At 43.6% G+C, this 21,446-nt stretch overlaps 2 protein-coding genes across 2 annotated transcripts; one reads left to right on the top strand and one right to left on the bottom strand.

The window, feature by feature from the left end:
- The first annotated feature begins 6,801 nt into the window (after window positions 1–6,801).
- Window positions 6,802–10,945, top strand: LOC101761713 (probable polygalacturonase). Its single transcript, XM_004979829.3, has 6 exons — window positions 6,802–7,177; window positions 7,648–7,956; window positions 8,771–8,891; window positions 8,993–9,167; window positions 9,261–9,331; window positions 9,792–10,945. Exons 1-6 carry the CDS (start codon window positions 7,163–7,165, stop codon window positions 10,460–10,462), a joined length of 1,362 nt encoding a protein of 453 aa, XP_004979886.1. The 5' UTR covers window positions 6,802–7,162; the 3' UTR covers window positions 10,463–10,945.
- A 1,601-nt stretch (window positions 10,946–12,546) lies between these two features.
- Window positions 12,547–16,545, bottom strand: LOC101762130 (agamous-like MADS-box protein AGL65). The gene is made up of 11 exons (XM_004979830.2): window positions 15,977–16,545; window positions 15,489–15,548; window positions 15,387–15,405; window positions 15,229–15,293; window positions 15,118–15,133; window positions 14,958–15,019; window positions 14,614–14,710; window positions 14,399–14,449; window positions 14,144–14,274; window positions 13,612–14,023; window positions 12,547–13,042 (listed from the first exon to the last, which is right to left on the bottom strand). Exons 1-11 carry the CDS (start codon window positions 16,159–16,161, stop codon window positions 13,031–13,033), a joined length of 1,110 nt encoding a protein of 369 aa, XP_004979887.1. The 5' UTR covers window positions 16,162–16,545; the 3' UTR covers window positions 12,547–13,030.
- Between the last annotated feature and the right edge of the window lie 4,901 nt (window positions 16,546–21,446).

Here is a 21,446-nt window from a genome sequence, read left to right as displayed (position 1 = left end):
CGTTAACCTCAGAAAACAACTACGTATTATAAATTATACTAATCCAATCGATTAGATCTGATGCAGAGGCTTGATACATGCGTCAAATCAATTCTATTCTAGAGGTGAGAAAGAATAATGGAGTACAGACAGAAGACTTGGGTTCTTGCCTTTGCAAATCTGATGGCCTCCACCAGGCCGTCCCCTCCGTGCCTCGGCGGGCCACCGGCCGTCCGAGTATCCATCCGCCGCGATGGGCGGCGAGGCACGGTGGGCGCCGGCGAGACACAGACGGGCAGACGAACGGAAGAGGACGAGACGAACTATGAATCGATCCATCGGGTTTTTTTAGCTGGGCTGCAAACTAGGTAGCTTGCTGGGCTGAGGTCTTAGCCTTGGGCCGTCGTCTGTGCACCCGTATGGGCCATCTCAAAGTCGAGCGGCCTTGACACCGTGGGCCACGCAATTGGGCCGAAACGTTGACAGAGCCCATCATCATTCTCCGCTTCTCACTCATTTGCCCTGGCCCATCATCCATTCATCGTTTGGTATCTACATTATTTTTGTTTGGACGACCTGGCCAGCCCGGCCCGGTGTGCATGTACGCAACGCCATATGGCTGCTGCTGCTGCCGCCGGACGTCTGTAGCTGTCTAGGCAACTGTGCATGCAACACGTAGCCACGTGTCATCATCCGCGACCTTGTATCGTTCCTATTTTGCCCTTTATTTGGCAATTTCATACAGAGAAAAAGCGGTTTTTTTTTGAGAAACGTGCAGGGAAAAGCTGACCCCGTTGGAAATAACGGTGTCCACGCGGTCGCTATAGCTTGTGCTGGCGCTAGCTGCATCGCTGCCTAGCTGCTGCATGCATGCATGCATGCACCCGCTTGACCGATGTTATGCTCCGGACGCGCCTGCACGTGCATGCGCATTTATGTCCGGTTTGGGGCTTTTCCGTGGAACGCTATAGCGATAGGTGGCGAGCATGGATGAAGGATCGATCGGACGGCGCAGATCGATCCATGGAGGAAGGATGATCCGCCCGTGGTCAGGCCCATGCATGCGTCCTCTCGGCGGTCAAAGACCCCAGCTTGGCCGTGTCGTGTACTTTACACACATTCACATCGTCAGATGGGCAGGCTGGCCGCCCGGCGAACTGTGGCAAAGCTACCATAAGTCACAAGGCCAGCTTTTTGGCTGGTCCGCGTGCATGCCAACTTGTTTTTTCTTTAACAAGATAAGTACTCCCTCCGATTCGAAATTGTAGATCGTTTTAACTCTTTTTTTAGATTCATGTATATTATTATGCACCTAGACATATACTGTATACTATAAAAGCCAAAACGATATACAATTTGGAACGAAAGGAGTAGAAAAAATTAGAAAAAATTATAATTAATTTGTACTATTGGAAAGATCGAAAGAGGTCTCGCGTCTGAAAAGTGGAAAAGAAGAATTTAATTTGGATCCATAGGTGTGGCCTTGAGCATTTGTACGTGATGTGACAAAGCAGTATACAGCTCTACAACCGACATCAGGGAGCGGTGCTCTGAACTCCATTAAAATCAAAGGAGAAAGATGAAAAGAAAGAAAGATGAAAAGAAGAGAGGAAAATAAGAAGAAGAAGAGAGGGGAAAAAGTGGATATGGATGATGAAGAAGAAGCAAACCCCCTCTAACTTTCAATCTTCTCCGCCACTACCGGCATGGTTAACATCGTCGGATAGCGCGGCCTCCATCCTCCATTCGACGGAGCTTGCCCACGCAAGGTATTTTTTCACATGCACGAAGGTATACACACACACAATTAGTATAAACAAGCCTTCCATGAGGTTAAATTTTGTTAGTACGAGGCTACGAGCCGTCGACCCGACCGACTATTGCTCCATTGATACTTGAATTTTTTATATAAAATAACCACAAATATTTAATTTATGTGCTACAAATTGTAATCAAAGTAGAATGATTAACATAAAAGTTTTTATTGTGTGCCATTAAAATATACTACACTCGTATGATGTTTTTAACGAGGTAATTAGTTTCAAAACATACACTCGTTCATTTTATGCTGGAACCTGCCCACCAGCAAGATTTAAAGGAAGGGGCCTCCTCCCTTTCTCCTCCTCCTCCTTTTCTTCTTCCTCCTCTTCCTATACGGTGGATCTCCCAGCTAACCCCCACGTTGGATCCATCCCTACCCACTAGTATTCGAGTTCTCAACTCAGCACTAGTGCTCGCATTTTTATGGATTTAAGGATTTAACCAGCTTTATTTTTTTCAATTGTAGGCAAATGTACCCTTACGACAGCAAGACGCTAGTGGTGTCTTCATCGATCTCGTGTATCTGTCGGCTGAACCTCTTGGAGGTGCTCATAGGGGTAGGATCCTTTGTTTGGAAAAAAAAATAGTTCAAAACATAAATGCCACATAATTAAAAATGAATAAATAAATAATTATTACTAGCTTTCTTAGGGAAAAATAATCATTAATTAGCTAATGTAAAACAATATCTAGACGAAAATGACGGCTATATTTCAGCTTGAGGACGTACTTGTCCTAGGGGCTGAAAACACAAACGTGCCATGCCGTGAAAAGCGGTCTCGCCGGAGATGCGGAAAGCTACGCGACCTACCAAAAAGACTCATCCTGTTCCGATCGAAAAAACGTGCGCGGGCCCACACGCATGCAGATCCCCGCCGGCCGAGCGCGACTTCCGGTGCCGCCGCCGGCCGGCCGGCGTGGCCGTCGCCGTCGATCCGAGGTGTCACGTCCCGTCCCGTTCAGCAGGGCGCGTGTGTGAAGCGGAGCCGGGACACGTCGGCCGGGAGCCTGGGCGGGGCCCGCGAGCCACGTGTCACCACGTGCCTGGGGCGCCCAGCTGTCCGCTCCGGCGCGGGGCCGGGGGAAACGGCGACCGCGGTGGGGCCGGGCGAACCCGTCGCGGGTGGGATGCTTACCACCCGCGGGCCGACACGTGGGGCCGGGATGGTGGTGGGGACGGGGGTGTCAGCGAGCGGTGAGGCAGGGAGGAGCGCGAGCCGTGCGCGGGGGAGGGAGTGGTGGTGGGCCCACCGCATGTGGGATGCCAATCATGCCACGCCGGCCGGCCGGTTTGCTAGCCTGGACGGACTTGACTCGATGTGAGCTTTTTTCCTCTTGTTTTGTTTGCTTCCCGTTTTAGCTCAGCTGCTGTTACTCTTCTTCTCCTTGGGTGCTGCCTGCTGGTCTCCTCCACGACTACCGTCCTAGTGTCACCGCGTCATCTCGCTCTCCACGCGCCGCTACGTGGATCAATGTAGACGACGATACTCCATCCAGTCGAAATACAAATCGTCTTTTGGACAACTCTGCTTTTCCTTTCTCTTTTGCAAAAAAGTATTACGAAATGCACGTACGCGTCCCCACTCTTTTTGAGTTACCTTCGAAAAACCGATCCCGTCGATTTGAGATCGAAAAAAAGTCATCACAAGCGCCTCACTCAAGTTCAGTGATCACTTCAATGTACATCTTTGATCATTGTCGTTTCTTATAAAGATGCGCAGACCAGTAGTGCCGTGTTCTTCTATTTTTTTTTATTTTGACCATTGCACAAGTGCTTTAAACTTTGGTGGTCTAAGGATAAATCTTTTTCTTTGGACAGAGAGGTAACTATCGTTGTAAACGCTTGCACTGCACAAGTTGCATTGGTTGGCTCAATCTAGAGGTTGAGTTCACCGCCCATGTTCAATCTGAAAGTTATGCACACTATTTTTCTTTTCAAAGACATGTACAGCTCCCCCTGCCCCTCCAAAAACGCGCGCGTGCACACTGAGGAAGAGGTTTTATTAGGTCAACGATAGCCTAGCTATCGTCAATGACGTGGAAGTTTAGAATGTGTCCAAGTCAATGAAACTGCACAAATAGAGATGGCAATGGGTACATACCTGCTGGGTAGTGCCATCCCATACCCACACCCGCTAACTCTAACTCCACTCGTTAAAATATCCATACCCGCATGCGGGTACAAGTTCTTACCTATACTTGTGCCCGTGAGGGTATTTGTACCTGTCGGGTATAGAGATGGCAATGGGTACCCGAAACTTAAGTACCCAATGCGTTTTACTCGACAAGAAGGCGGGTATGGAAAGATATCTTTACCCACGGGTGTACTAATGGGTAAAATTCATACCGATCGGGTAAGAAGGTGTGGGTGCAGGTACATACTACCCATATCCGCGTACCCAACCCGTGGGTAAAATATACCTGGCTACAATATGTAATAATCCACATTATTAGTGAAAGGTGATTTAGTATTGATAATGAACCAATAATTTTATAATTTATTATACTATTAGTTGGTTAATAATTGTTAATTGTCTTTTTATTTACTCAGATTTGTTGACGTGTGCCTTTTATCATGTGTTATATTCATGATTTTAGTGGCTTTTATAGCTGGTAACACAAATATATCCCCATGAACATAAGAGGAGAGAGAGGCGTAGGCATGCAATCGACTGCTCGCAAGAATGAACCGCTCACCTTAAAGATGTTGACATTTCTATATTACCTTTAAATAAACCATTTTAAAATTTTTGTTACAACTTATTTTATATATTAAGTTTAGATATTGGAACACGATACAGAGCAAGTAGATTTTTCTTGAGCTGTACTCCCTCCGTTCCAAATTGTAGGTCATTTTGATTTTTACATACACTATATCTAGATGCATAATAATATCTATACCTACAAAAGCTAAAACAACCTACAATTTGGAACGGAGGGAGTAGTTTCATAAAATCTACGTATGATATTTCATAAATATTATTGTAACAAATAGCAATGGTATTTTGCTCCTAATGGTTTGTGATCTAGCTTCTGAGTTCGTTTCTAATAGGAGCTTAATTAGGGCTATGCCCCATTGCAGTCCTTGCCTAAATTCTACTAGCGTGGACCGCCATATGTCGTGGATGGAGAACATGGGACATTAAATAGCCATCAAAAGTACATCACGTCCAATCCTGTGCTCAAATTATGCAACCATCCATGCAATTGTTCATCAAACTTTCATTAGCTATTTATTAATCCACACCCTGATTATACTCCTTGTAGCCAAATGTTTTTTTTTTCCTATCGAAACAAAACAGTAGCTTATCCTGTTGGTTCAAATTACAAAGCAAAACTGTGGATGAATAGAACAGCATTGCTCTTGCACCATCTCTGCAAAGACAAAGATGGCAACCCCTGTTTGCAATTGCAAGGCTGTTTTCTCTGCTGGGTCCTGCCCTAATGAAGGAACATTCTTTGCAACAATTATGGCTCACCTACTATGCTCAATTGCTCATCTCCCACCGTATGATCGGTGCTGCGCTGGATGTGGTCTTCCTTTCCTGCCCCCACCTCCAAACCAATAAATGCCGGATTTTTTTTTCTTCTTGCCAAAAATTCAGCGCCAAGTTGATGCCGATTGGTGCTTGCCAACATGGCATTAACTAATCCACATTTAAGTGTGGCTGCAATAAGGTTCATCTCAATCTCATCACGTTCTAAATCCAGATTGATGGTCTTCAGGCACCATTTTGGTTAGTTCTGGGAGCATGATGATTGTGTCTCTCTTGCTCACCGGAAACTAAGCAAAGGTTAAGAGTCCTGGTTTATTTCTCCTCCTTAATTAATTCCTTTTTTAGTGCATATAATAAAATAAAACTAAAGCAAGTGCTAGAAGCTTGAGAGTGTGTGGATGTATAGTACTTTTCTCAACATGATGTTAAGCAAAAAAAAAATGTTGGTTAAATACTTAAGTGGCACTCCAAGCTCCAAAGCATCCAAGGAAGGAAGGAATTGGAGGGGCCCATCCTCAGATTGCAGCACGTGGGCCCACACAAAGACCCTAGCCCCACCTGTCATCATGATTGGGCCAGCTGCCCTGTGGGTCCCGTCCAAGTTTACAGACCTGTACTGGGGCCTGCATTGGGCTTCCATCTCGGGACTGTTACTGACTGTTGCCGAAAATTTACATATTTTTTTTTGAAAGATAAAATTTACATATCCATCCCTAAACTTTGAGCGATAGCAGCTTAAGTAGCGCCCAAGTTTAAGCTGATTGTAAGATGGAACGGCAAATCATGTATTGAAAACTTATTTGCATGCCCCATGAATGTAGTATGATGCAAAAACCTTAAAAAGAGGCTCCGATTTCAATTTTTTTTCCTCCGTGTGTTACGGTTACACATGTATGCAAATATGCAATTCATGATAATCCACTCGAAAAATGTCCAAAGTTGATTTAACTTCATTCGATTGTTTTTGCTCACATTCTGTCCAAAATAGGAGCAAAATCACGTTGTCACGAAATGAACGGCAATGTTTCGCAAACCTAGCGTGGACAAGGTCCAAATAACACACCTTGCAATCATCTCATCTATTCATTCTTTGTCTCTCTCTCTCTCTCTCTCTCATGCCCAAGACCAACACAGCTCTCTCATATCCTAGCCAGGTGCCAACTCACCACACACCAAAAAACCAATACTCCACCAAAAAAAAAAAAAGAAGAAAAAGAAACCCCCTCAGTTACCCCTTTCCATCACTAAATCGGTTTTGAATTCTCCTCCTTCCTTTGAATCCGTATCCTATTGGGCAATCAATCAAATCAAAAGCCATCCTTGAAAACTCCAACTCATTTTCTTCAAACCAAAAAATAGAAACAGAATAAATGAAAATGCCAACTCATCCAAATACAACCTTTTCCCCTTCACCTCCTTCCAATTCTAATTCCCATTTTAAATCCTTTCTCCTTTTGTAATCAAATCACACACATTAGAGAGAATAAGAGAAGGCAGAGGGAGGGAGAGACTGACCCAGAAACAGAGTATTGTTACTGCTAGTACTCCTACTAGTAGTAGCAGTAGAGCTCCCCTGTAAACACATCCCCTTCCCTCCGCCTCCCCCCCTCTTCCCTGCCGCCGCAGGCGCTCGCTGCAGCATCTCCTCCCCTCGCTGCTGCAGCGGCGGCGGCAGCCGGCGGCTGCTCCTCTCCTCCCGCCGCCTTTTACGCCGTAGTCCCACCAGATTCTGAGGAGAAAAAGGGGCCATTTTTTTTCGGCTTCTGTTGGTCGGCGTTCTCCGGCGGCGGTTCGGGTCGCCGTTGCTTCGCCTCCCTCTCCCTCTTCATCTCCGGCGGCGGCGAAGAGGGGAGGGAGACGGACTCATGAAGGGTCTAGTAGTAAGTACGTTGTCCTCTGAAATTGGATTGGATTGGATTGAATCGTTTGCTCGATGGTTGTTTCCTCGTCCTCTCTGGATTTTCCCCCCCTCTTCTTCCTTCCGCCATTAAAGGCGGCGCTTTCTTGCTCCGCTGCTGAATGGGCGGCTCTTGGATTCTCGCTCGTTTGCTTTATGCGCGTGGGGCGATGGGTTCGTGATTTCGCTGTGGCTGTCGACTGGCCGGCCGCCTCTCCCGTGTGATCCGTGCTCGATTTCGGGATCTTGGTCAGGGAATGGCGGGCCCTTTTCTCGCTCCCCTGATCGCCCCCGCCGGAGATCTCGTGAGGACGGAGATGCGATTCCTCGCCGTGGTCTTGGTTCAGCGAAGTTCCGGAGATTTGATTCGAAAGATTTCAGCTTTCTATTTCGTGTTGGATGGGTTTGGATTGCTAATTCGTTCCGCGGCCATGGCAATGGCGTCCTCTGCAGGTTGTCCTGGCATTGGTGCTGGCCGCCGCGCTCGGCTCGGTCCGCGGCGAATTGCGGCGGCTGGGGGACCAGGCGCCGCCGGGGTCGCGGCCGCACAGCGTCACCATCACCGAGTTCGGCGCCGTCGGGGACGGCAAGACCCTCAACACGGTGGCCTTCCAGAACGCCGTGTTCTATGTCCGCTCCTTCGCCGACAAGGGCGGTGCGCAGCTGTACGTGCCCAAGGGCCGCTGGCTCACCGGCAGCTTCAACCTCACCAGTCACCTCACCCTTTACCTGGAGAAAGGCGCCGTCATCATCGGCTCAAAGGTAATGGCAATGGGGGCGATTGGCTTGCTTGCAATTCTTTTCCTTGTCACGGGTTGTTATGGCAGTAGTAGTTACAGATATTCTGCTTGCGTTGGCTTGAGGAGTGCTAAGGGGCGCGCACAATTGCTTTTGGTTGTGGTTGCATGTATGTGATGATGCCTATCCTTTTCAAGCTACATTGGCTGAATTGTTTGTGGTTAGGATTGGTAATGCCGATCTGATCATCTCAGTTTGTTTGGATATGGTTGTTGGATGTACCTGATGAGGTAGTGATTTTGACATGTGTAAGCTGAAGTCACATGCTGTGGATTTGGACGCTATCTTTCTTGCGCTTATGCTCTTTGTTATTGCTTAGATTGGCAAGGAGAAATCCTCTGAGGATATCCCAATAAGTAGGATTCAAGTTTTGTTCAAGCTTGTAGTTGGTTCTGTCTGCTTTTGCTCTAGGAAGGTAATGTTTGGAAGGTGAAACATAGCTGTTGCTGTGAGGGAGGAAGCCAAGAGGAGACCGTTACCTTTTGCATAGTTTTGAAGTGAAGCTAATCTCTTTAATCGTGTGCCAAAAAAAGACTAGTCGTGTTGCTTAGGTACCGCCATGCAAATTGTGATCACTTCTCTGTCGTTATTCACAAGTTTCTTGCATATGTTGTTTTTTTTTGTCGTGCATAATTCTGTAGCAGTGAAGTCTAACATTTCACATTGTTTTGGGATGTAAAAAGGAATAATATTTTTTTCACATACGAGGGTTTCTGTATTTGTTAATGATTAAAGTTACTGATAGGAGTATCTTTTTTTGATTTCTTCCTCATTGCAGGACTCATCGCAGTGGCCGATTGTGGAACCTTTGCCATCTTATGGCCAAGGGCTAGATCTTCCTGGTCCTAGACATCGAAGCTTAATAAATGGATACAACTTGACTGATGTTGTCATAACCGGTAGCTACTTTTTTCTGTCATGTGTTACTGATTGCAGAGTGTTGTTCTGTTTCTTAGTGAAAATTTTGATAACTCCTGCATGTCCCATCCACTTATTCCAGGGAATAATGGAGTTATTGACGGCCAGGGATCAGTATGGTGGCAGTGGCTGCGCTCCCATGAGCTGAACCATAGTCGCCCTCATCTTCTGGAGTTTCTGCATTCTGAAAAAATTGTGATCTCAAACTTGACATTCTTAAATTCACCAGCCTGGAGCATACATCCAGTGTACTGCAGGTGCAATGCCATCAGCTTAGCTTTGTGTGTAAGTTGTGGTTTGGTGAATTTTAGTTGCATCTGTACTAATGCATACTGTTTCTGTTTTTGTAGTAATGTAAAGGTTCACAATGTGACGATTAAGACTGCACTGGATGCTCCATTGACTGATGGCATAGTTCCAGGTGTGAATTTTTTTCCCTAGTCTTGGTGCATTGTTTTTGTCGTTTTTTTGTTCAGATAGCATAGATATTTGAAGTCATTCTTGCTGGTAGCATTTAATTCCCTAATTCTAAAGAAATCTGTTTTTCTTTTTTTTTTCCTTTGTACTTGCTAGCATTCAGGCTTGGATGATTATATGCTTAAAAGGTAGAAAAATAATTTAAGAATCCACATGCCTTGAACTCGAGTAGTCTTAAATCCCTCAACATACGACTCTCTAACTTTGGATATCCAATTATGATTTTAAGCGTTGTAGTTTTTCTTGTCTTTTTGTCCCAAAACATCACTCCATATCTAACTAAGTTTTCGTACTGCATCACTCTTTTGCACTTGACTGCCACGGCATGCAGTATTCACTCTTCTGCATTACAGCCATGGCATGAAATATTCACTTATTTCACCGTTTGTTCATTCTTACTCCAGATTCATGTTCAAACGTATGCATTGAAGACAGCACAGTTAGTGTTAGTCATGAAGCCATCTCATTGAAAAGTGGATGGGACAAGTATGGCATTTCCTTTGGGCGGCCTACTTCTAACATTCATATCAACAGGGTGGATCTGCTATCATCTTCTGGAGCTGCTCTTGCATTTGGCAGCGAGATGTCAGGTGGAATCTCAGATATTCATGTTAACCACCTACGGATCCATGATTCCTACAAAGGCATTTCTTTCAAGACCTCACCAGGCCGTGGGGGTTACATAAAGGAAGTGGTCGTCTCTGATGTTAAAATGGAAGATGTCCATATTGGCATCGAGTTCACTGGTAACTGTTCAAGCCACCCAGATGACAGTTTTGACCCATCCCAGCTACCAGTGATCAATCAAATCACCATGAAGAACTTGGTCGGCACAAACATCTCAACTGTTGGAGTTTTGTCAGGAATTGATGGCGCCCCATTTACAGCTATTTGCCTGTCAAATCTCAATTTCTCGATGGTTGCTGATTCTACTTCAGGTTCCTGGTCATGTTCAAATGTTTCTGGGTACTCCCAATCTGTCTTCCCTCAACCTTGCAGAGAGCTTAGTGATCCATCCTCAAGCTCTTCTATCTGTTTCTCCCTTTCTAGGTACAGTGCCATTGCAATAGCATAATCACATATAGAGTACCCTGTCCATCCTTCCATTTCTTGTTCCAGTCCTTGTACAATCCAGTGACGTTGAGCCTCCATCGCGATCGTTTCGCAATTCTTTCCCAATAAATGCATAAAAAAAAGAATCATATCACTCCCCCTCTCATGGCCGCGAGGCTCGGATTATAAGCTGCATGATGATCCCTGAGGCAGAAGAATCAAGTGGGGTTGTGGACAGCTAGGTGCTTGCTTGTACAGCTACATTTCTTTATTCAATCTGTAAGAAAGAAAATTTTTTTGGTAGGTGTTGAGTGCAGAACAGTTGCTTCATACTATTGTCATTTGGTTATAAATTATCAACATCATGATTAAATTATCTGTGTATATTCCACCTCCCTTTGAGCATCAGTCTGATTGAGAGCCATCACATGTTATCTTGTAATTTGACAGGCTGGCTCTGAATGTAGAGCCAGGGTGCTTCTTGATATAAATAATTTGGTGTCAATTGGGTTGTTAGACTGATGTTGATTGCTTCCTTTGTCCTCTCTGGGGGACATTATTAGCTTGGCCTTGGTGGCATGTTTTGCTCCAAGGAGGGCATGTTAGGTTTGCCAATTGTGCAAGCTTCTTCAACTGCCACCTGCTGCTGAACAACTGATAAATATGTTTGAGGAGAGCTGGTGCCTGGTGATGATGTTTGAGCTGTTCGTCATGGCCTTATTCTTGTACTCTCTGGAGGAATCTCTTGATGTCATAAAGGTCGTTGAAGCTTTATTATACTTCTTTTAGGAGGCTGCAGGAAGTGTTTAACCAACTGAACTTGTACACTGCCCTCGTCAAAAAGCGCCAGCAAACGGTCTATAAAGGTAGCATGGTTTTTTTTTAAAGGAAAAGCATCATTAGGTTTTAGATTGAATAAAATTTTTATTCTGTTTCTGATTGTTGCGGCAAATGAATATGGTATCCTGCGGCACATTTATCTGAGGGTGCGCCATTTTACTAATGTTGACACTTTGTTAAACAAATTAGAATGCATATTATTAGATAGAAGTCACAGAAGGATCTAGAAGCTATATCCAATCCAATGTGATCATATGGTGACATGTTCCTTTTTCAATTTTCCCACACCTGTATAGACAGAGTGGAGGTGGAAGGCCTTATTATACTCACATCTAAAATAGGTCAATAAAATTTAGTTAAAATTAAGAAAATCCATAAGTCACAAAAGTCATTCTTTTTTTTGCAAATGCGCACCCCTTACTCAATTTTGATGAGAACCCCTCAATGTGCATAGGAATTCCTAGAATGGAAAAAAAAGACTGCTTAACTGAATCAACTTGTTTTCGCTGATGTAGAACCACCACAAGTCGAGCTAGCCAAGTCAAATTTGTCCAAGAGCTTGCATTCAACTTTTCCATAAATCAGTGCGACAACATTTAAGCCCTAATCAATAATTTTATTTGTAGAATCTCCAAAACAGTCGAGGCTTTACTCCTAGACCTAGAAGTATCTAATATCGGTAAGGATCACATTGATGGTTTGTAATTTATTAAAACATGCTAATCTCTTGCACATGTACATTGAGAGGGGGGGGGGGGGGGGAGTGGGGCTGGGCATTTGAAACAAAATGACTCATTGGAGGCAAAGTCAAACTTCAAATGACTTATGGACTTTCATTGCAATTTTATCTAATATTTATGTTTGTAAGTTTCTATCCCTTTTTATTCCCTCCCATAGTAAATGAGTGATGTTTTGTACAGTGGTATGCTCTGCATAATATACAACTTTGTCTGCAACTTTCTATGTTAAAATGGGGCTGAAAATTTTAAAACTAATGTACCAAGAAAGTGTCAGAACCAGTGAAGTTTGATACACATTTCTGTCCAAAAAAGTAACATGACTTAGATTCATGTTGGTATATGCTCTAGATACACATCCTTTAATATAACTTAATTTTGTTAAAGGTTTCAGATTCAGGTACATCAAGAATTAGATGAAATGAAAATAAATGCAAAAAATAGCCAAATATTCTAATGGGTGCGGTGTCTTACAACAAATGAACATCAAAATGCAATATCCAATCAATAAACAAAAAACTTGATTGACTTGGGAGGAACTAAGTGGCTTTAAATTAAGAATAAATGTGCATCCAAATTTGCCTCGACCAGAACTTGTACATCCAGCAATAGATTATTGTTACATGATGCCCCACCAGAAAATACACTTCTTCTTGTGTCCTATTCTTTTTTATCCCATTATTTTTTTTGGTTTTACACAAAGAATGAATGCATGGAAACTAAGTGCCCAATTCTTTTATGGCAGGCTATACCGTAGATTACATGATAGATGATCTCATCATACTTACAAGAAAGAATTGGCTACAATCAATGTATATTTTACATCGACAATTTCCCTATACAACAATATTTCCAGCACATTTCGCCCTGCTGATTAATTTAATGATATGAGTATGATAGCGCCTTTCAGGGAGCAAAATTGTCTCCAGTGACGCCATATGATTATCAGATTACGACTTGCTGGAGCTGAGAGGGATCTTGCTTAACAACGGCCTGATCAAACGAGGTAGGTCCTAGAGTTGTTGCTGCAGGAATATGATTGTCAGAGATTCAGTCATGGTCCTAAACAAGTGGCTAAAATTGATAGATCAAATAGAGAAGAAAAAGAAATTACTTAACAGTTTGATAAGACATTACATCAATCTAATTCTAACTACGATGTTGTTAATTATAAAAGAAAAAGAAATTACTTAACAGTTTGATAGAGGTAAGATGGTAAGCAAAGATTCAGTCATTGTGACGAGTGGCTAAAACTTATAGATCCAATGCAGGAGAAAAGGATCACTTTCGGCTGCATAATTCCATTGCATGATTCTTGGAAAAGAGCAGGTCACTGGTGTTGTTTCTTGCAAAATAATTCACAGCAAGAGGCTTGATAAGCCATTGAGTAAATTAACCATTGTGTTGTTAGTTAAAAAGGAAAGCGAAATTACCTAACAGTATGACAGAGTTGGCATGGTAAATAGAAAAATTCCCATGTAATCATTGAAATCAATAACTTGTTATTAGTTGTAATGAAAGTAAGAATAATTTTGAAAAAGTGGTGTTTGTTCTTATGTACGGCCACTTGCGTGACCTCGGACATGGAACTCACTTGTGCAGATGATGGCTGTTGCTGCTGGTGATGCTGCTGCTGCTGATGGTGGTCGAACACGGATGCGCCGCATGCTGCTGATGCCCAGTTTTGGAAGCTTGCCTCGTCACCGGACCTGGACATGTCAAAGTGTCCGCCGCCGAAATCGATGCCTGCACTGCCGTCGTGCAGCTCCATGGCATCCGGCCTGAACATCCTTTCGTTGAAGAGGCTTGTGTCAAAGGGCGTGTACTGGAACGGTGCACCCAGCTGCAGGGACGTCAGGCACTCGGCCTGGCCGAAGTCCGGTGGCTGCTGGTGCACTGCCGGCTGTCCATGCTCGCTGCCGCCACCGGTGTCTGTTGATTGCTTGCTCATGCTGAAGTAGCCCGGGTAGCTCTGCAGCGACGTGCTCGTCGAGCAACCAATGTCCCTGTGTCAAGAACAGTTTGCTCGTCAGTTAACAGAAGATAAGTTTCTTCAGTTAGAACAGTTCAGTTCATGAGAGAATTTCATGTTTCAGAGCAATGCACATATTTGGGCTTGAGCTCACCTCTGATGAAGCAGGCTGGAGTCGTCCGGTAGCATCATCGTTTGCTGCCCATCAGCACCGGCGTTTGGGAACCACGACGAAGGGCCCGGATCGCCGGTCAGTCCTAGAGGCAACTGCATGTCGGTCTGGAACTGAAAAATTGTAGGCAGTAACATCTATATCAGATATCTGAACCTGAAAAAGCTCTGATATATGTGCCTGAAAAACCTCTTGTATTCCGGCCGACATTGTAGGTCTGAAGCTGAATCTTGTTACCTGAGCAGCAGCACACTGCAGGCCGATCAGGTGTTGCTTTGCGAAGTTCTCCTGAGAGGCCCAAATTGATGCAGAAGTTAGAATTATTGAGTGACAACATTGACAACACTGAAATTTGTACTTTCAATGGCAACACCTGACTTGACATTTATACTTCAGATATCATACATTGAAAGCAAAATTAAGAAGTTAACTAGAAGGTTAGGGATGTCTACCTTATGGATTCGGATGCGATTAAGAGAGTCTTTAAGAGATTGCTCCATTCCTCTTATATGATCGATATTCTCAACCTTCTCAGGATCACACCAATAACTGAAGAACAAATCGCCCTGCTGTTACACTTCTCTCATTTTTTGCCCATTATTTTTATGATAGGCTACAATAATTTTATCATAAATACAGTACACGTAAAGAGCCCCCTTTACAGGATCACGTGTCATGAAAGCAAAATTACAGCGAGCACTGAATGGGAAGATTTCAGGAGATATGTATTCTCATTGCATTTATCGAATAGTGAACAGAATTTATGATGCTGCTTAAGTGGGTTAATGCTATTCACCTGACACGCTTTTGAACCTCTGCCATTTGACATTGCAATGAACCGAGATGGCTTGATAACTCCTGTCAAATTGTTGAATCCAACAAAATTAGAAACAGGAAGAAAGAAGAAAGAAATTACGGAACTTGCTCGTCCAAGTTGTTGGTTCATTATACTGTACCTCGACTGTCTGACCCCTGCAATGGATTAAGAAACAGAGCGTCAGTGACAGTCTTAGCAATTAGGCATCTCTGTTGCCATGAGATTTCTATATCTAAATTGGCATAATTACCCAGAGCCTAAGAAGTCCTGAATATTTACGTCATGGTCTAGCTTCTTGAAAGTCTTCTTTAGGGCCTTTTGAACAGCAAAGCAGATCATGAGGTCATTCTGAAAAAGTGTTATGGTAAAATAACTGTGTGGATAAATCTATTCGTTGAGACAGCTTACTTCTAAGCTCTCCAATTTCCTGTTCAGCGCAAGGAAATGATTCCCAATTAGTATATTCCCATGAACCGCATATGCTTATAAGATCAAGAGGACACAAACTACCTTTTAGCCCTTTCCTGAGGGGTTAGCTGTGCATATTTTGCTATCACTTCCTCAATGCTACTGCAAATAATAGAACAAGGTATCAAAGCTAAACATGCAAGCATTATTAATAATTCGAAATGCTATTTAAGTTTCTATTTCCCTACCGAAAAAAAATTCCAACTACTCATGTAAGGATTATCAGAACAGAACTATGAAAAAATTCGTAAAATGGAAATGGTGCTTCAAAAAAAAAAAACCTCAACAGCATGGAAAGAATTGAAAACAGGAAAAGACACACACATATAGATCAATTCTTCTTACGGTTTGATCATGGTTCGATCACAAAAGTTAACCAACCCAAATTTTAAATTCAGTACAAAAAAGTAAGCCATGTTCATAGGACTTTTGCAGGAAAATCTATTATGCATGCATGCTGTTTAATATGAGCATGCCTCCTGAAACCAAGAACAAAATTAGCATCAATCAACAGGTCAGAAATTGGGTACCTCTTCTCGCCGATGCATATGGTCGGCTTCTCTGAGGGCGAGAACATGAGGAGGAGAAGATGGATGTCGCACAAGATGGACAGCTCCTTGGCCTTCTTGAGGATGCCCGACCGCCGTTTCGAATACGTGACCTGCCTCCCGCTGCTGTTCTCTAGCTTTTTGATTTTCAGTTTGACCCTCCCCATCGCCGAAGATCACGACCTCCGCCTCGTCAAGACGATCACCAATTACAAAGCCGTCTGCCCTCCTCAGCGATCGAATTTCTGAATGAATCCAGCTGCACCAAGCAATCGAATCGCAGGAGCTCAACAGAATCGATCCATGAAACATATAACCTAGCTGTTCTTTTTTCTTCTGCGAGGCTAGCTAGCTCGTGGGATCGGTGAAATTTTATTTGATGGCGAGGAGGAGGAGGAGGAGGAGGAGCTGATCGATCGAGCCCGAGGAACCTTGTGAATGCGGAGAGGAGGAGGAGGAGGGCGAAATTGGCAGTTCTTGGGGTCGATCGGGCCGGGGCGGGAGAGAAGGGGATGAGGAGAGAGAAGAGGGAGGAGGAGGGGGACGAGAGAGCGGCTGTGCGTGGAGGGAGAGGAAGGCAGAGAGAGAAACGCGCGGGAGGAGGTTCAGCAACTCAGCAAACGCGGGCAAACTAACCAACCTAATGGGAAGGGTTCACAGTGTACATTTCCTTTGATCATTTTCTGTTTTATTTTCTTTTTTCCACGTGGCTTTTTTATAGGAAACGATAGGGTTGCCAGCACGGTGCAACGACAAGGATAAAAAGTTGTTCGCGTCTACAACGACCATCACGCTAGGCGACGGGGAGAAGGCCAAATTCTAGGAGTCGGCATGGCTGAGGGGGAAGTGCCGAGAGATATTACGCTGTCGGTATATAAAATATCAAGAAATAGGAGAAATAGGAAATGAAAGGGACTGATTATATATTATATTAAATGACAAAATAAAAGTGTATAAGAAATAGGTTTGTGAAACAAAGAAAGAAATAAAGAAAATCATCAACAAAGTGAGAAAACTAATCTATTTCAGTGTTTGACATTGTTCTTTTCCTTGTATAAAAATCAAAGCAAATATCTTTTTCAACCGTCAACCAGCAAGTTTGCCCTTAAAAATGAGATCGTTCCGTGACATTCATATGCACTAGCTCATAAACTCCAGTTTTCGGATAGTACAAAATAGAGATTCAATGCTGACACAAATTAAAAGATTGCTTTGCAAGAAAAGATCGATCAATAGGTGATGATGTTGATCAAACATAACCTTCGAAAAAGCATGGCATGAAGAAGCACGACCGCCGCCGAAGTCAAGATCGTAGAACGGGATCCGCATCTAGCTGTCCGGCACCAGCAGGCTCAATACGAACTTTCTTGGTTGTATGACTCTTTCCTAATCAACCATATGACATATACTCGGGATTGGACTTTGATCACCAACGGGCTCAATACGGACTTTCATATAGACAAATTCACATGTAGAGACATTATTTTGTCTTTTCAAGAATTTTTTTATTATCTCTACACATTCATAGAGTCATTTTTAATATATCATAAATGTGCTACTACAGGCAATATCTCTTTGAATAAAGAGACACTTTTCTAAGTGTCCTTATATTTTCTATAAGACAACTTCTAATGGCATTACATTATATCTTTATACTTTGCGTGTACTAGAAATATATTTTAAAATATTTGAATAATTGAGTGATGGATCTTCAAACTCAAGACCTCATCATATATTGCATAATACTCAAACTCAAAGCAATTGTTGTATATTTACTATATTGCATAATACTCATGAACTGCACATGCTTACAAGAACAACAGGAGATAAACTACCTTTTAGCCATTTCCTCAGGGGTTAGCTGTGCATATTTTGCTATCACTTCGGTCTGGCACCAGGGGGCTTAATATGGACTTCCTTGGTTGCACGACTCTTTGCTAATCAAGCATACAACATATACTCCGGCTTGCACTTTGGCCCACTAACACTAGCTGTAGGACCGGATGTGGTTAGCGAAAACCAAGTTCAAAAGAAAATTGGCCCGACCTGAGCCCATACAAACAATTAATTTCATTTATTTTTATATAAAAAAGTTCAACCTGAAAACTCAGCTCAACAACGCCCATGGGATAGCCGTGGACACAAATTTTCAGCCTAAGATGAACCAAAACTACAACACAAGTCACATGTAGAGACACTATTTTTATCTTTTAAATATATTTTTTCATTATGTCTACACAGTCATAGAGTCATTTCCAATATATCATAAAGGTGCTATTACAGCCTAAGTGTCCTTAGATTTTTGATTAGACAACTTGTAATAGCATTACATTATATCTCTATCCTCTATGTGCACTACAAATATATTTAAAAATATTTTAATTATTGAGTGATGGGTTTTCAAACTCAAGACCTCATACTATACTGCATAATACTCAACCTCAAAGCAATTGTTGCATATTTACTTAGTATAATTTTATGAGTAGTTCATTATAGTGCCTCAACAGTCTAAATACTGTCTCAAGATAGTAAAGTAAATGACTCAAGCTATATCTTTATGGGGTTAAGGTCAAAATTTAAAATATCTCAAAGATGTCCCTAATTATCTACATTGACATTTTACAAAATGACTTCAGAAATATCTCTATGGTTGAAAATGCCTAAGTGGTGTCTCGATACGTGTGACACTTTCTAAAGTGCCACAAAAAGTATTTTTATCATATATTATGACATATTTATAAGGACAAATCATAAAATATCTATACAAAAGTATCTCTACGTGAGATTTTTGTTGTAGTGTGGGCTTTGATTTCGGTCAAGCCCAGCTCCCAAAATGCTTGTCTGTATCTGTTGGCGCTAGAAATCGGTCAACCGGATCCCAGCGGCCGACACACGACCCGGGAGAATCTGCTTAGCTCCTGTTCGGGTGAATGCCCTGGTGCGGTTCGCGCGGCGTGCCAGCCAATCTGACCTGTTGATTGGCAAGGAAGAACACGTGTCAAATTCAGTAACTACGATCGGCTAAGTTTCCGATCGAGAGAGCTTATCGGCAGATCGGCCGATTTACTGTGGTAAAGAAATCGGCTACAAGATAGCACGATCCTTTTAGCCTTGTAGATAGAAAAATATTAAAGTAATCGGTACAAGGTACGTGGTAACAGCACTAGGAAAAGATCTAATCGGCAACAGATGGATCTGATGACAGAAAGTAACGAAAGCCGATACTACCGATTCCTAGCAGGATAACCGGTGATAAAAACTAGAAAAACAGGTAAAAAACCTATGAATCTAGTCGATATCGATAACTGATGAATAAATCTAAACGAAACAACAGCGATACGCCGGAAGTTAAAGCTTAGATGTTACTCGATAGACGGAACTTACAGAATCGGCCGGAGATCAAGATGATGCAGCCCTGCCAATCCGTACGAACTCGTGAGAAGGAAAAGTGATGGCGAAGTCGCCTGCTCGAAAGTAAGTATGAAGAATAAAGTAACTTGTTGTATTGATTGATTGATGATGTTTACAGATTTACAAAGGTAGCTATTTATAGCCCCGTACAAATAATCTTCTTAACCGATTAGAACTCTATCTCTAATTCAAACAGGAAACAAATATCTACAAACACGATCCGTGCTTAACTAATTATCCCACGCTTCGTGGGCTGAACTCCACCTTATCCCTGCATCTTTCCAAGCCCATACAGGCCCACCTTAGTCCACTTTCCCGATCGGCCGATCCCTCATCAGCAAAGGTTTGCCGATTGAGAACCTGGCGCATTCACCCGGAAGCGGAGTAAAAGCTACTGACCGATTCCGTACTGTAGCACCTTTTGGCCGATTTCCATCCGTACTTCCTCGCCTTTTTCCCTCTTTGATGCCGATTCTACTGATGACGAAATCCGGCGTCAACACATGCCCCCCAGTTTCGGAGTAAAACATAGTCTTTACTTCGAAATTCTTTACAACCTCTTCTCCGAAACGGCCGCAGTGAAAATATCCTTCCGTTTCGCGGTCTCCCGGCTGATCATTGCAATTTTTTGAAACGGGCGCCCACGACAACCACTACCCCGAAAAACTCGACGCGCCGGTGCGGTGAAAATTCCTTCTTTACCCTTTCCTCAGGCACCCTATAAATATCACTTCACCGCAACTCATCTTCAAGCTCACATCTCTTTTCCAGCGCGCGCATCTTCTTCTTTCTTCAATCTTGCCATCGAAGTCTTCCAGTTTCAGCTCCAACCACTTCTTCCCCTTTTCCCTTCAATGGCGACTCCCTCCGGCGACTCCCCAACGCGCAATGCTCCAGGGGCAATTCCTCCGGTGGAGGTAGCGACGGCCGTTACTTCCTCAACAGATGCAAGGACGTCATCAGAAATCCCAATGGTGGTTCCCTTCACAGCCCCATCATCTGCGCCAACGTCGGCGGCTACGCCGATTACTCAGAACTTTATCCCGGAGGTAAACACCGAATCCTCTCCTTATCGGCAATATTTTAGATCTACTCCTTACATTCCTATGCCCTCTTTTCCTTTTTAGGCGGTTAGGGACAGAATTACCATTCACCTCACGGATAGTCCCGGCCTTGTTTGTCTCGGTCCCATGGGAAACCCGGATCCGGCGATTCTTATAGATTCGGAAACTGATCGGATACCTTTCAAACGGTCCGATATGAACTTAAATCAATGGGCAAGTACTTTTAGATCCTGGCCGAATGAAACCCCTGGTTGGAGGGAATGGTACCAACGGGTGGCCGCATCAAGGAGCGTTTCATGGGATGAGCTTAAAATCAGCCAATGCATCAACCTTTCTCTATCGCAAATGGAGAAAAATGAGCCGCTAGTGATGGCAGCTTCCTATTTCTGGTCTGACGCCCTTAATGCATTTTTATTTGGTCATGGTCCTATGACCCCCACTCTGGCCGATGTGGTCCTCTTGACTGGCTTAGACGTATCCTCCCCTGACACGCCTTTCCAACTTCTGACCGTTCCGTCGCATCGGCTGGACACAAGAGGAATCGGCGGCTGGAAGGGCTTTATTAGTGATAACAAGAAGACCGGTACTGTTGATAACAGGGAGCACACCGCTTTCCTGATAATGTGGCTCGAAAAACACTTCTTCTGTGGAAGAGCCGCCGGCCCAACAACCAACACCCAATCTTTAGCCGAGGCACTGTCCAAAGGAAGCCACATTCCTCTCGGGAAACATCTTCTGGGTGCAGTATACCACATGCTCCACCAAATCGGCACAAAACTTTCCAAGGGAGAACCAATCGGCAACCCAGGTGGGCCTTGGTGGTTTGTTAATCTATGGTTGAACCTCTATATGAGGAGGATCACTCGGCAGCCAGTGGACCGCATGACATTTCCCAATATTGAATCGGCAGAAGACCCTACCGAGCGTCGCCGATGTATGTCTTATGGTGAAGCAGCGTCAGCTTTTCCAGGTTGTGC

This window comes from Setaria italica, chromosome VIII, assembly GCF_000263155.2.
Source record: "Setaria italica strain Yugu1 chromosome VIII, Setaria_italica_v2.0, whole genome shotgun sequence".
Lineage (NCBI taxonomy): Eukaryota > Viridiplantae > Streptophyta > Magnoliopsida > Poales > Poaceae > Setaria > Setaria italica.
Note: the sequence above shows the minus strand (reverse complement) of the source record. Positions and strands in the feature narration are given on the sequence as shown.

What these genes read in the sequence shown, in the direction of transcription:
- LOC101761713 (XM_004979829.3), top strand. An exon ending in GACTGATGTTGTCATAACCG is followed by an intron (nt 8,892 to 8,992) that starts GTAGCTACTTTT and finishes CACTTATTCCAG; the next exon opens with GGAATAATGGAGTTATTGAC. An exon ending in ATACATCCAGTGTACTGCAG is followed by an intron (nt 9,168 to 9,260) that starts GTGCAATGCCAT and finishes CTGTTTTTGTAG; the next exon opens with TAATGTAAAGGTTCACAATG.
- LOC101762130 (XM_004979830.2), bottom strand. Translation starts at nt 16,161, where the DNA reads ATGGGGAGGGTCAAACTGAAAATCAAAAAGCTAGAGAACAGCAGCGGG. An exon ending in TGCAGTGTGCTGCTGCTCAG is followed by an intron (nt 14,275 to 14,398) that starts GTAACAAGATTC and finishes ACAATTTTTCAG; the next exon opens with TTCCAGACCGACATGCAGTT. An exon ending in TCCAGCCTGCTTCATCAGAG is followed by an intron (nt 14,024 to 14,143) that starts GTGAGCTCAAGC and finishes TTCTTGACACAG; the next exon opens with GGACATTGGTTGCTCGACGA.